Raw genomic sequence first — 15548 nt, 5'->3', positions numbered from 1 at the left:
GGCCGCACTTTTTTGATCAAAGTAAGAACAGACCGGAGTGCCACCATTCATCATTTCCTGCCATAGGAAACATTTCTGTCAAGTTTTCATTTTCAAATGAAGCAAATTTATGAATTTCAGACTGATGACTCCCGACACTTTGATGCTACTTTGATCGGAATTGGTTCGGGAATTTGATCGTCTATAGAGGCCTTCAGAGTTTGTGCGTTTTTCTGCCCTAAGCCCTTTCCACACGTTGCAAGTTTTGCTGCAAGTGAGCCGAAAGTGGGAGTCATCACTCATCGATGATGCTGAAATTTGCGTCCCGTCCGCAAATTTCACGACCATCGATGAGTGATGACTCCCACTTTCGGCTCACTTGCATCAAAACTTGCAACGTGTGGAAAGGGCTCTATTAACGGCGCGTCATACAAGAGTAAACATCAATAGGCTGGAGGCTCATGAATATTGGTGGCGCTCTCTGAAGTAAATAAATGAACTAAACTGTTGACTAGCTTTTTTGTGGTTATGTTGTGGTTGTGTTTTACTTTTTTGTCATCCCTCGAATTAATAATTACTTATGTATCGTTCAACTTATCCTCTTACATTCAGTAAAAATGAAATTTGTAAGTCTCAGTAATTCATAAATAGCGCTGATCATCGAAAAAGTTATAAGTCAAGTTGGATGTATTTGTTTAATTGTAGTTTGGACCCTTTTCAATTTTGAACCTGTCATGTCTGATCTTTCCTTTATTTCCTCATATTCATTTTCTTTTCACTGCCGGAACCTGAGGTGAAGTTCCATTTCAATGTCATAATTTAGAGTCTTTTCTGGCTTTCCAGAATGTCTTTTTTATTACCTCCAACCGTCTTTTATTTATAATCTTGTTTGGGTCGAGTCTCTCAGCTGTTCAACATGAATCTTCAAACGCTCTTCCAGGACTTCAATCCGAGGTAAGTTAATTCACACTCCCTTGCCAGAAGTCACACGTTTCAAAACGTTATCATGCATGGGCCTAATATCATTCCATTAGTTAAATTTGATTACAGGATTTCTGTTGAAACCTTTCAATTTATGAAGCGTGCAGTATAAGAATAATCTTTCAATTGAATATTTTTTTAACATTCATGTCGAGTGGCGTTTGTCAGGAGGTATCTTCTGAAACTTTGCTTCAAGCCAAAGCAAGTTTTCTCTGAAAATCTTCTTTGTCCTTAGCATGTGAACCCACATCAAGTACTTGTTCGATCACGGAAGGGCTCCCCTTAAGGAGCTCCATCAATTTTTTTCAATTTCTCCAACTCCCTCAATTTGCACCTGAACACTTTCAAACCCCCTGGATGAACTTTGAACCCTTTCTAGTACCTACATGAGAAAATCCTCAGTTCTGCACTGTTGCAAGTTGTGGCAACTGTTATAAAGGTACAATTTCAACCTCTACCTTGATTGCCTCTCACAGGCACCGGAGTTAATTCTTATTATGACCACTATCATTTCTTACATGAGAGATGAATATATCTATTTAACTATTCGTTACATTTACCTTGGAGAGGCTGCACTGACAACTTACCATGTTCTGCTTTATTTCAGTAAATTCATAATTCACTCGTCTTTGATGGTCTTCACTGCATTATTTGCATTGAGGCTGGATGGCACTATACAATGGAGTTACTGGACTGTTTTCTCCCCAATTTGGTTTTGGAAATCAATGGTAATCTTAGGTGCCACCGTTGGAAGTTATGTTTGGTGGAGGTATCCACATTTCAGGTGAGTGAAATTTTGTCCAAGCGATATCATGCCACAGAGAAAAGATTTAATTTTTGAAACAAAAAAATGCATTGTTGCAAATAAGAAACACCATGCTGTAAAGGGTCAGTCAGCTTTGTAACAAATACGCTCTTAGTTTTTCTGGAACTCAGGCGTTTTAATTTTGATCCTCGCAAATCATGGATCCTCAACAATTATGATTTTCTGTCGGCCTTTAAATTGGAAAATCTTGCAAGAGAGGTGAGAATAAGCATGCCCTTCCAGTGAAGAAACGTGTCCTTTTTCAGCATTTATCATTTTGTCAAAGAAAATAAAAAAATTAGTATACTTACTATAACAAAAAAAGCATAATTAATTTATTGCATCTTAAGTAACAAATGCTCCAAAGACCGATTCTGAGTATAATATTCACATCACTAACTTGATCCTACCTGAAAGTTTTAAGAGTATTAATAACTTGCTGGTCAGACTTTTTCATATTTAGGAACAAGAGCTCAAATTAAAAATTGACTATATTTTGTAATGAGAACGAACTTTTCGTTGTTTCAATGCCCTGTTTCTTGTTTTCCTGTTATTGAATGTTTTTTCTTGATTTTTAATAAGGAACTATTATATCTGCCTTATTTTAGGAAAAATATATATGCTGTCAGTTTCCATATACTCATAGGTGCTTTCACGTATGAGCCAGAAACAGTAGCTCTTATTTGCAAAATGTAGTCTAACCTATCTGAAGCTTGAGGGAAGTACGATCTTTCATCAAAAAGAACATAAGACTATTCTGAACTTTTCTGTTTGACCCTCTTTCTAATTTAAGGACAATACCCTTTAAAAAAAAAAACAAAAAAAAAAAAAACCTTCATCAATAGAATTTTGATGCAGTGCATGTTACATAGTTCACTTAAAGTTTGCTAAGAAGCTGCAGCAAAGAAAAACAATGCAAGAATACACCATGACAACATGAATAGCGTTCACTTTTTACAACTCATCCACCTTTTTACTTTCTCACTCTCTTAGGGTAGAGGACGTATTGTCATCCTCCAAGAAAAAAGAAGAAAAAAAGTCGCAATTTCATCATTTCTAGTTTTTACTTGCAAGTCAATAGATGCAGTTTCCATCAAAATGTTTTCGTTTTCTGTCAGTGCTAAAATTATTTCCTTTAAACATGACTAAATGAGAATATTTCTTACAGGTTGGAAGGCGAAGCTTATGTCCACTACAAAGCAATGCTCATCAGTTTAGCCTTGCATCTCATTTTGTTAATGTTTGAGCTTCTTGTCTGTGATAAGCTGCAGTCCGGTAGACATCTCTGGATTCTGGTGTTTATACCTCTGATCTTCATATCCATTGTATCTATTGCTGTATGCATTTGGGCTGTCAAACACGACCGCTCATTTGAGGTAGGTACTTCTATTATTTGTATTTGTTTCTCACTAGGTTGTTTGATGATGAAAAATATTTAAAGGTAAAGAGAGACAGTACAATAGTACATTCAACTAATTTTTTTCTCTCTTGATTCCTTAACTCTGTACTCTCAATGAAATGGAAACAAAAGAGAGAAAAAAGAAGAAAAAAGATGCAGTCATAATGAAGCCTTTTTTTTCTTCCAGTGATGATATAATTGAATCGACTCATTCGAAAACGTCCGTTGTCCAATACAGGGTTTCATAATTGCAGTATGGTTTCTTTTGCCTCACGACACTGATGGATAAAATCGATCTCTTTTGTAAACGTTTAATTATACTTAGGGGACTATTTATAAAATTGTTATACATTCCTAACATCTTAAACCATCTTGTGTCTTTAAATTACAACGAAATCGTCCACTCAATTCTGAAACTCTGTAATGGACATAGGACGTTTTCGCATCTGCGGATTCCATTAACTATGCGTCAGAAGTATTGGTACAGAAATATTTGTTTTCAGAATATAAATTTCTAGTCATCAGCTTGTTCTTGTTTTTTTCAGCTGGAACTGTTCTGTGCTGTCAATATGCTTCAGTTCATCTTCTTAGCATTGAGGCTGGATGGATTCACCCAGTGGAGCTGGGAGGTGGTCTTCGTGCCATTGTGGATTGTCATGTGCCTGTCCCTTGTGGGTGTTCTGTACACGATCATATTTGCAGGGATCCTTTTAAGAACACCAGAGGTCAATGCTACTCAGCGACGCACCTCGCTGAACACAGCCCTAGCTTATACATTTTTAGTCGTTCCAATTTTAATTTTTCAGGTAAGGTCAACAAACTGCAGCTTTGAAGCTCTGATTGCTAATTTTCCTGTATTGATAGCATTCCTAAAGCATTTTAAAGCAAGGAAAAAGTTACTAAATGTGAGGAGTAGTATTTCGTTTTAAAACTGCGGCAGGGTTGATCAAGAATTTTGTACATGTCAGATAAAAATTATGAAAAATACTGCGAACTTTTGCATAATTGCGTTTCTAATAATATCCTATTTAATACCATCAAAATTAAAGAGCTGAGGATCAAAAGTTACAATCTCCATTCTGTCGCAGAAATTCATTCATTGTCGATTCATTCATCTGCTGTGGAAAGAATTCAGTCTTTTATCTTCTTGTAATTATTTTTCTCTTCCTTTTTCAGGTTTTATTAACGAATAAGTTAGATGAAGATATATCAATGAGTTTCTTCGGTGTTGTTTCACCATTGTTCATCTCTTTCACAACCCTCATATTGATGTCATTCAGCGCTAAAGGTGGCAACAAATGTAAGGATACGTAAATTTTCACTTTTGCCTCAAACTAAAGTCCTACAATCAAACACCCCAAAACTAGCAACTCATTTTTCTCTCTGTCCTCACAGAATTCAGTCTACCTAGGCTGTGTTTATGATTTTTGACTACTTCCAAATGGACTTCATCTTTCACTAAGGAACTACAATTTATGTCGCATCTGTAAAAGCATCTATTTACGCAGGGAAACTTATGGCACATGCAAGGTTTCCAAAATGAGTCAGAAATAGTAGTTTCTTAACGTGAAATGTAGTTCAAATAGTCTTATCTTGATGTGAAAAAATTGCGACAATATCCCAGAATTATGAAATTGAAAAGTATGCTAGGATGTACAGCACTATTTGCTTCATGAATATTTATGAAACTTGGACAAGTGCATCAACTCAATAAGAATAAACCAAGTTAAAGCCTAGTTCAGATGGTCAAACTTTTTGTTCAACTTTTCTTTTGTTGGATGAAAAGTTGGATTGTGTGATACTGATACGAGAATACACAACTTGAGTCTGACATAACCTTCAATATTCCATCCAATTGTGGAAAAACGAACGGAAAGTTGGAATGAAATCCTCTGACCCACTTATCGAAAGGTGTATCTTCGCGAATCTGACGAATGCAACCGAATTCCGATGTCCATAATTGAATAAAAAATATTTGCATTCGACTTTTCAGTCAACTTGAGCTTCAACAGCTCTGAAAAGAGCTTTAGAATAATCAAAATAAACGTACAATTCACAAAAGCAAAATTTTCAGAAATATCTTATGCTCAGCCACTGAAAAATCCAGTCTTTTGATTAAAGTAAAGTCTTAAATTGGAGCAATGCATCAAAGTGCAGCAAATAATGTATTAATTTCAATACATCACTTCAATTCAATCTCCTGCTTTGATGAAGTGAAGCATGATTTTATTAAACTACAAAACTTCACATGCATCCCCAAATTCTTTGTCCACTCTTTGTTTATCAATTTAATTTCAAACTCTCATCAAGTTTGTATATCTCATCAACTCAGCACAAACAGAAAACAATCTGAAAGAGACTCTCCATCTATCTAATTCATCTTCTGCAATTAGTGCTTATTTAAGCTCAAAATTAGGAGTGCAGAAACTTCCAAATCACAAATTTTTTGTGTAAAAAGTTTTTTTTACACGCTGAATATGGGAGCTGAGTGTGGCTTGAATGTGGAAGTCATCGGTCTGATGCCTGAATTTAGCGCGTGTCACGCAAAATTCAGCAACGAGGCTCAGCAACCATCGGATAATGTCGGATGTGTCTGAACTATTCGAATAGATTTGATACAAATCTGGATGAAAATAACTCGAATTTGCGAAATTTCAGCCTTTGAGCGATGACTGTTGACTTCCATATTCAGCTGCCAAATTCAGCGTCTGATTCAGGCATTACAAAAAGGGGAAGACCAATTGAATTTGGGCAAAGGCTTGCAACTTTCCACATCCTACTAGAAAGGATGTATATTTTTACCCTTCGCAAGCTTATGTTTTCATCTCTTGTTTTTCAGGGTGGTTTGGACTCAGGAAAGATTTTTCGCAGTTCCTTCTGAGCATCTGTCCATTCCTACAAGAGTACGCAAATATTGCGTACAGTGTCGGTGGAAACGACCCTCATGGAGGAAGGAGTGGTGGTGGTGATGAAAACAATATAAGAGGCAGCCAAGTAGTGCCAATCGTGAAATCAGACAAAGGTCCCAAAAAGTGTGATTTTTCCAAACCAGTTGTGCCTGTTATCTCAATTGAAACCCCGGACTAGGTGAAATTTTGTGAAAGCCTCTCCCTTTTTCAGGGGAGTGTTAAAGATCTTCAGAAAGTGGAAGGCTTTGTAAAATTGTAAGCAGTGCTAAGTTCATGATTTGTGGTTGAATGGCATCTCACTAATGAATCACTCATTAGTATTCAAAAACCCTTGATGAAAGATCTCCAATCCCAGATAGGTCAGGAAGTATTATGGGAAAATTTGTATCAATTGAATATGAATTATTTAAGTAGGATCAGAGATATTCTTTACTACCTCAATTGAATAGTGCAGAGCTAACCTACTGATGAGATTCACTCAAGGTTATCTCTCATTGGGGACTTTAAAGCTGAGTTCATTTATTTGAATACATCAAGCTATAATAAAGGCACTGTCTATAGAAAATCTTGACACAAAGCAGCGTCATATTAGAAGCCTCTAATCCCGTTTCTATTTTCATTTATTTCTTCTTTTTCACTACCATTCAATCTGTTTTTTGAAGTGGATCTCACATAAAAGAAGGAGAAAAATGACTGTATCATATCGGACGAAAATTTAAAAATTGAATAAGTTTGTAATTAAATACTTGAAAATTGAAATGAAGAACAAAATAAAGCAATAAGATATTAGTCCCTCCCAAATGACAAGCAGAAATCACAAGCGAGAGACAGGTGAATTTGTATGATTGTCTGACTAATTTTAGTATAAAAAGAAATAACTGATGCCTCATTTTCAAAGTCGAAATTTCATTAAGATCATAGAGTTACACAATGGACCACTAGACAAGGTACGAATTTAAGCATTCTGATACGTGTATCTTAACCAAAATTTCACAAAGAACACGATTCGCGCAACGAAAATTACTGAAACCAACTCTTAACGAAGCTATTAACATTTTTACTTCACATTGGTCACGAGGAATTTGAACTGCCCGCTGACAAGAAACTCAAAGCTCTACGTGAGTCAAATCGCGCACTACAACGGTTTCAGCGATCTTCTCAATCGAGCAATGTTCAATTTCCCTCCATGTGTTGTTCAAACTATAAGTAATTTGCTATAGCTGAGCCAAAGCGTCAAGATTGAGTTTGCCAGATTTTTTTATCGCAGAGACGTTCATGATAACGTTTAGCGCGCGATGTGAATCACGTAGAGCATTGAGTTTTCATGAGCGGGTGGTTTCAATTCACGCATCAAGAATCATTAAATATCTTCGTCAGGAGTTGATTTCAGTAATTTTCGTTGTGCGTATCGTGTTTTACATAAAATTTTGGTCAAGAAACATGTATCAGAATGCTAAAATTCGTACCTTGTCTAGTGATCTATTTTCAATGGTGGAGCTCATTCAGTCATTCTCTGTTAATTATAAAACACTGTGTGCTAATGTTAGTTAGGCCATCTTGAAACCAGTCAAAGCAGAATTCCTCTCAAAATTTTAAAGTTTCATAGAGACTCATTCTTCAACTGTAGCTTCCATGACAAAAAATTCTCTCCATATTGCAAAAAATTGCGTATCTTAGTTGCAATATTTAAAAACCTCTGAGTATGTTTTACATTCCTTTAGGAAAACTAATCAGAATGCCATTTTTTGCATTTTGTATAATTTGTTTTAATGAAAAAAGGAATTTAAAAAAAAAATTGAAACTGGTGGTTAGTCTCTCTGTAAACAACTGAAACCCAAGCAAAGGTTTACAATGTCGTAATCTAAGATACGCATTTTTCGACTTCAACCATCAACTAGATTTTGCAGTCAGAAGCAATTTTTAAATGTTCAGTGCTGAGACAAAACATAGTAAAGTATACACCCGTAAATTGAATAAATTGCATACAACAGAAACACTTCAGTCTTATATTAAACTAATGACTTGTGAAATTAGTTCTCTTTTTAGGTTGAAAATTGACTTTTTGGCTTCATGCATCGAAGTGCAGTTCATTGTCCTAAAATTAAAGTTGTTGTGGTAATCACTCATTTGGCAGTTGATAGGAGTTTAACAGAAATACACAGGGTTGCCGGCAATCTGGAAAACCACAACTTGATGTGTTTCTGTTGAATTCAATTCAGTTAAATCCCATTCTAAATAATACTCATCATCTATTTTGTAACAAGCTCCTGGTTTCATTATTTGTAGTTCAGATTCCTGGTTATTATTTTTACGTATTATGGTAAGCGTAAGTTTTAAATCTAAGTATGAATTATAAAAATTTTCCCTGGAAAAATTTGAAAATCAACAACTTTGTAGAATGAAGTATATGGTCGCAGTTCTGATAATTTTTTATGATCGTCTGATGACCTGAGATGAAAAAAAAAAAAAACTTTTACTGATTCCTTCATTTTCGAAGTCAAAATATTTTAGTGGAACACCGCATGAATACCATGAGCGAAATCAATTACAGAAATATTGTTGTGTTATTTTTTGATATTCTTCCTTTTCTGTATCAATGGTTTCAAAATTTTTTTGTAAGTGAGGAGGTAAAATTAAATATCATTCTGGTATCTTTTTTGATATTTTTATAAATTTTGTAACTCCTTGTGTTGATTTGTTGGTGCACTCAATGAAGACTGAAGCTCACCCCGAGGGACTCTAAGACAATCATGCAGCTTGATAATAGCAAACAGACTTTGGCCTTTTCTTCTTTTTGTTCTTCAATGGTCGGTAATCAACTTAGTGAAGATTCCAACAGATCCACCTTTCCATATGATTTGCTTTTTCTTATTTTTAATGTTGTTGCAGCTAAGATTATTTTGCTTGTTGAGTTAGTCTCTGTGATCTTTTGAATTTTACATTTTTGAATTTGGATAATCAAGACCTCTGTGAATGCTCTTTCATTGGAAAAATACATCGTGGATGTGTTTTGAGCACTCCTTTAAAGGAAACCTTGATAGTGTTTTTTTTTTTTTTTTTTTTTTTTTTTTTTTTTTTTTTTTTTTTCCAAAGTGTGGAACTATGAGTTATATTTATCAAATTCAAAAAAAGCATGTAATATCAAAATTCTACGTAGTTGTTGGTTACTTTCATATCAGACTTTCAATTATCTTTGCTGATTTGGTGTAAATTCTGGTGAATAAACTGCTTTTTTTCACCATGAATCCTCATGTTTTTATTATTAAAGTCCAATTTGTACATCAATGGAAGTCCTTTATTTTTTCCAAGCTTTTAAATTTTGTATATATACCTTACAGAATCTTTCATTTTTGACAGGAAACCCTTGTAAGTCCTTAATTTTTTTTAAACTGTGTGATTTTTTACTATCCATTACATTGGTATGCTTTTGTTGAAAACCATACTTTTTCAGGCTTGTTTGATTTCCTATTTAATTTCTGGGTAGCTTTAAATGTGAGTATTAATTTAAGTGAATTTTGTGAAAGGAAAAAATTACTTATGCAACAAAGTCATTGACGTTTTTAGTTGATTCAATTTGGTGGCACAAGCACCAGACTTATTGCATGAAGTTTTACTGATGGTCAGAGTGCAAAACCATGTGTTTCTATTTGTGGCGTTGTAGACTCCATGTCCTACATATATTCTTTTTCTTTGGAAAAAATGTCAATACAATTACTTAAAAACTTCCTTGTCCTTTCTTTTCTGTTACATGAATATTCTTCATAATTTCCAAGCTTTAAAGTTGACTTGTTTCACTTGCAAAAAATGAAATAGGAGCGAAAATTTTGAAACATTGCAGTGGAGATACATGGTTTTGCACTTTGCCATCCATATGTATTTATCACCCAGTGCAATCCTTGTAGTGTAAATCTCCCAAGTATGACGTAACATGTTCCTAGATGTACCAGATTGTAGCAATCCATGCACGGAAGATTTCCAAGTTTTTTACTAACATTTATTTATTCTTCTTTTTTACCTTTTATCCAGTTGTATTTATATTGACTGAGATTTGTGTCTAAACTCAATAAAAATTATGATTTTTATAATTCGCTGTTTTTTTTAGTGACCTACTTACCCCATTTGAAAATTACCTCAAGAGCAAGACTTGATTTTTTATTTACCTATTTTTTTATTCATCGACCTAAGTTTGGAGGTATCAAAATTATTACGACCTCCAAAATTGTAAAGCGATGAAAGTCATAGAAAGATTTTCTATAGGTACCCTAGTAGCAATGGCTCTTAAAAAAAATTCTACAAAAAGTTGTCCAAAAAATGTAAAAAACTTGTAAATTTTAAGTGAAAAAACTCTTAAAATACTCGTTTTAGGAAACCCATCTGGGGAATTCTTTCAAATAAAAAAAAGTGTTATTTTAATTAAAAGAAAATGTAAAATTTACGTAAAAATCAACAAACTATATCCTCAATTTTTATGGGCTGCAACTTTTCCATTCATACTTTTCTGTTCACCACTTTTTTCCTCGTTTTTCCCCGCAGGAAGTTTATTGAAAAAAAAAAAAAAAAAAAAAAACGCAAAAAATTTACTTTAAAATCTTCAATTTTATGTTAAAAAAAGCCCCAAATAGGGCTTCCTGCAGATACGAACATTTCAAGAGTTGTTTTACGTAATTTTCAAGTGGTTTTGAGTTCTCTTCAAAACGTGTTTTTTACAACTTTTCTCATCAGCCACTGCCATTAGGGAGGTACCTAGTACTAGTGTTTGTTTTCAATAATACAGAATTTTTGGGTTTATACTCTACCGCCTCCTCTAAATTTCTTTTAGATCTGACATGACTTGACTCGAAAGTATTGTTTTCTCAAAAAAATATGATGCAGTTCTTAAGTTTCATTGGTTACGTAACACTCAGCGCTTAGCTCGGCTGGCTGCTAGAAAGAATTTGCCTGAAAGCTCTGGCCGATGGGCTGTTGAGATGATCCGATGGTTGGTGCGCTGTGGGGAATTTAAGAATTCCCCTACGTGACATCCGTCATTGTTATTGTTGATTGTTTTTATAGATAAGCCAAGACGAAGTTTAGTGTCCTTTCTCGGGCTTATTATTTAATTCAAAGTGGAATATGATCTTGTTACAGTGTCATGTGTGTTTGTAAAGTGTCATGGAAGAATTGGTCGGAGATGAGGCAGTGCAATTGTTTATGAATTTCAGTAAGTTTCCCTGCTCTCAATTTAACCTAAAACTCTTGGGCTTTCCACTCAACAGGTGGCTGTCAAAATGGAAGGTGTACACTTCAGTCACCAAGTTTTGACTATTTTCGCGAGCTTTCTCGCGTTTTATACCAGCTTCGTCTTGCTACTTAGGATTCAATACCAAGCTAGGTTTTCATATATCCTGGTTATTTGTTTGCTCCAATTCCTTTCGAACACAATGAGCGTAGAGGGCGCCATCAACAAACAAGTTTTCTCCTCAACTACGCAGCTAATTATCATACATTTTTTACTATTCATTCATCATCTACTGTACTTATGTCTATTGGTGCAATTGCTTTCCTTTACAAGACCTATGACACTTTATTTGATGTGTGTCATCATATCAATTGGTGCTATGATTGAGGTTAGCGCAGACTTTCTGCGTGCCATCACACTATGTTTGCAACAGTGAATAATGATGTGTACCATTCGGAAATAATTCAAGAAATTAGTTTCTTGGTCAGTGAGGATACAGCCTAGATCATACTAGCTCCTTGAAAGTTTCATTTATGTTCATATCAAATTCAGGACTGCAGGAAATGGATGTTCCAGGGTCTGATAGTTATCTGTGACTTTTAGGTGCTGTGAAATAATGATTGCTCTAAATTGGATTACATTTTGCAATGAAGGACCACTACCTCTTGCTCTATCATAAAAGCACATTTCCGCCTAGGGAAACCAATAGTGTAAATGTTGTTCCTAAAATGAGCCAGAAATAGTGGTTCCTCATTGCAAAATGTGTCCAATTGTGAGGCTGCATTGAATTGAAACATGTTTATACGCCAAACGAGGCATTTTCTGAGGAAAGGGGAAGGAGGACAACTTGCCGAACAAGATCTAGGGGACACTATCGAATTCCTCGTAAAAAGGGATTTGTAAGACTCCTCCAGCTCCCAAAGGGGGTTTGGAGCCTCGTAAAGCCTCTCCCAGAAAATTTGGAAAAATTGAGCCATCTCAGAAGGCAATTCTGAGCTGTTCTTATTAACTATTTAATCGAATCATAATTTCAAAGGTCAAAAATATGTCACTTTCTTAATTAGAAAAATCCCTACATTTCTGGGTTGGGGGGGGGGGCGCCCGCCCTTCCAACTCGCAGTGGTTCTACTCACGGACTATTGTCACTGATAATGTCATTTTCCGCTTCGGATAAGGCTGCCTCCTCAGTCAAGCAAGGTATCCCTCAATAGTTCAGCTTCTGTGAGGAATTTACTTACTTACTTCATTGCAAATCCCTTCTTTCTCTCCCCAGTGGGGGCCTCTGGTTACCATTTTAGCGAAGGCAATGCATGGAAGTCCCTTTGATCAACTCTTGTTTGTCCAATAGCCAATCTTGCGCTGAAAGCTAATGAAATATGAAGTAATTAGGTACAGTGTCATTTTGCAAAATCATGGATTGAGATTGATACATTACCTACTTATGCATCAATGGTGAAAGTCATGGGATTAACATTTTGATTTTGAAGTTTCCAAATTTCTACTGTTGATTTCTTTTTCAACCAAAAAAGATGTTTATCCTCACTGAAGAATCAATGTAATTACTCAATTGTTAAAAACCTGCATAGTTGATTTTCCCATCAGTAAGATCCTAGAAAAAAAAACAGTAAAAAATAAAAAAATCTGTTCCTGGAAAGTAAATAAAAAATCTGTGAAGATAGAGCAATATGGCTGGCTCACAAATTGAAACACGCTACGCAGGGTTAAAAAAGCCACTTTTGGCAGCTATGAAATAAGGGCATGGGTATTACGAAATTCAAGTATTTTCCTCGTGATTTTGCACCTGTATAGTCAAATTATTTTTTATTATTTCTAGTGAATTCGCCATCTGGTGTTCGTGTGTCTTCTCTCCCGGTTTTTTTTTCTTCTCTTTTTTTTCTTTATTTTCAACTTAAATTTACCTGATACTATTACGGTTGCACCGTTAATGCGAAAAAGTGATGGTCGTATACAAGGTTTCTTAAACCCTCATGAACTACTTACGCCAAAATCATGACTAATCATGAGATAAGTAATGATATTTTGGGGAAAAGTTCAAATTAAACGATTTGCTGACATCGGCCCTATTTAGTTATAAGCTGCAAAGGCACGGAGATCGAGAGCCGCGAATTTAAGTACCTATTATTAAGTATGTCGATGTTTGCCGGTTGAAAGTTTTTAAGTAATGCCATGCGTTAGAGACACGTCGGATGAGAACTTCAGCGTTGCCAATTTCCTTCGAAAAAAGTTTAATTTCATGAAGAGATATGAACATTGCTCCTTGAATTTGTCAGAAATGCTAGGTTTGATTGTGAATGAAATACTCCGAGAAATTCAAGGGTGGGAAGCCATTAGTTTGGAAATTTTGCAACGCCCAAAGGTTTGTGAGTCTAAATAGTCGACTCTGCGCAAACACGCTATCGTTCGCGGTTATTCTAGGAAGCAGGGGTTTTCAATAATTTTTCTTTGAATTTCCTCAAAAACTTGCAAGTTTTTTTTCTCTTTGAAGCATGAAAATTTATGCGCGAAAAGAGCAGCACGCTCCTACCAGTAGCGTGAACATTTTTGGCTTTTCCTGAGAGATGTAGGAAGTTAAAACCGCTCAACCACCTGACCAATTAAACCGGTCGCGTGAAGAGGGGAAACCCCTATGGGAACGGGAAATGGGAAATCCCCGCTAGCACGGGAACTATTCTGCCGTGCTGAGGAAAAACACCGTATGAACATTCGAGAGTTGCCAAATTTCCTTGGATAAAATTTTTATTTTTGAGGAAAATGGTTCATATTTTTCCTTGAAATTTTCAGGAACTTTAGACTAACAAAATTTTCTGAAAACTGGAAAAAAATATCCATAAGTTCACCAGGGAATTCATGTTTTTTTCCAAAGGAGATTTGGCAACGCCTGAAAGTTCTTACGGCGTTCTTCCTTAGCACGGCAGTATTGGGGAAATCTGCACTATTTTCCCTGGTAAAAATTGGCAGTAGAATCTGTGTTCCAAAATACCATAGACCTACAGCTGGCTGTAAGATTTCCAATAGCTTCTATAGCCGGCTACGCAATTCCTTATAGCCTTTTATAGCCGAAGGCGATTAAGCAACAGCTAGGCGATAAAGTGTATGCTAAACGTTACTAATTACGGATGCTAGGACTTAGTGAGTTTTTTGAATACTGCTCTCTTTTTGTACCGTAGTATCTGGATTTATTTTGCGAGGAAAGCTCCGTACTTTTGATGGATGCCTGCCATTACCAATATATTAGAGCGCCTTCAGTTTCGTATGATACTGTGCAATACCTCTGGTGTGAAATAGTTGCTTCAAGCGCCGTGGCAGGCGGGCAGCCAGCGCGCAACACGCATTGGCGCCTACAAACCCAACAGGGATACTTCACGCCTTGCGCAATGCGTGAAGTATCCCTGTTAGGTTTGTAGGCGCCAGTGCGTCGCCGGTTAGAGGGAGTTTGCTCAACTCTGATAAGTCAGGGAATTTGCCGCGGAACCTTCAAATTTTTTCCTCAGGCCAAAACAGGTCGTTTTTCAGATCAAGAGACTTTACGATTTAAAGTTCCGTGAGAATAATTTTTAAATGAAATTGCGCTTCTAGAAAACATTGGAAATTGAGAGGAAAGTCAGTCACGTTTATGTGGAAAACCCCTGAAAATTCAGGGGATTTTGAAATCAGAGAAAGCTTTTCACCCTGTTCAGGTAGATCTCTCTTGCGTAATGTTAGTGCCGGAAACGCGAATCTCGCTATTTCTGCCGTTTTTTCTAACAGTTCGAAAAATTATTCAAAATGCTGACGGAGTCTGAAAAAGCATATTATTCTTGCTATCCTCAAGAATGGACCATTAGACAAGGTACGAATTTCAGCATTCTGATGCATAATTTTGAACCAAAATTTCACGTAAAACACGATGCGTATAACGAAAATTACCGAAATCAACTCCTTACGAAGATATTTAATGATTCTTAATTCGTGAATTCAAACCACCCGCTCATGAAAACTCAATGCTCTGCGTGATTCACATCGTGCGCTAAACGTTTACCATGACAGTCTCTGCAATATAAAAATCTGGCAATCTCAATCTTGACGCTTTGGCTCAGCTCTAGCAAACTGCTTATAGTTTCAACAACGCATGAGGGAAAATGAACATTGCTCGATTGAGAAGCTTGCTGAAACCGTTGTAGTGCGCGATTTGACTCACGTAGAGCTTTGAGTTTCTTGTGAGCGGGCAGTTCAAATCCCTGGTAATCAATGTGAAAT

At 35.9% G+C, this 15548-nt stretch overlaps 2 protein-coding genes across 2 annotated transcripts in view; both read left to right on the top strand.

Moving 5' to 3' along the window:
- Window positions 1-507: 507 nt before the first annotated feature.
- On the top strand, window positions 508-9146 carry LOC109044602 (transmembrane protein 185B). The gene is made up of 6 exons (XM_019062423.2): window positions 508-933; window positions 1568-1744; window positions 2934-3141; window positions 3710-3970; window positions 4341-4464; window positions 6004-9146. The coding sequence occupies exons 1-6, from the start codon at window positions 896-898 to the stop codon at window positions 6249-6251; spliced, it is 1056 nt and encodes a 351-aa protein (XP_018917968.1). The 5' UTR covers window positions 508-895; the 3' UTR covers window positions 6252-9146.
- Window positions 9147-11081: 1935 nt separating this feature from the next.
- Window positions 11082-15548, top strand: part of LOC109044530 (uncharacterized) — a 64068-nt gene continuing 59601 nt past the window's right edge. The window contains exon 1 of the mRNA XM_019062307.2: window positions 11082-11273. Coding sequence (XP_018917852.1) covers window positions 11225-11273 — 49 coding nt within the window. The 5' untranslated portion in view covers window positions 11082-11224. The remainder of the gene's footprint in view (window positions 11274-15548) is intronic.

The sequence above is a fragment of the Bemisia tabaci genome, chromosome 8, assembly GCF_918797505.1.
Source record: "Bemisia tabaci chromosome 8, PGI_BMITA_v3".
NCBI lineage: Eukaryota > Metazoa > Arthropoda > Insecta > Hemiptera > Aleyrodidae > Bemisia > Bemisia tabaci.
The sequence above is the reverse complement of the archived record's forward strand: the minus strand, read 5'-3'. Positions and strand labels throughout refer to the sequence as shown.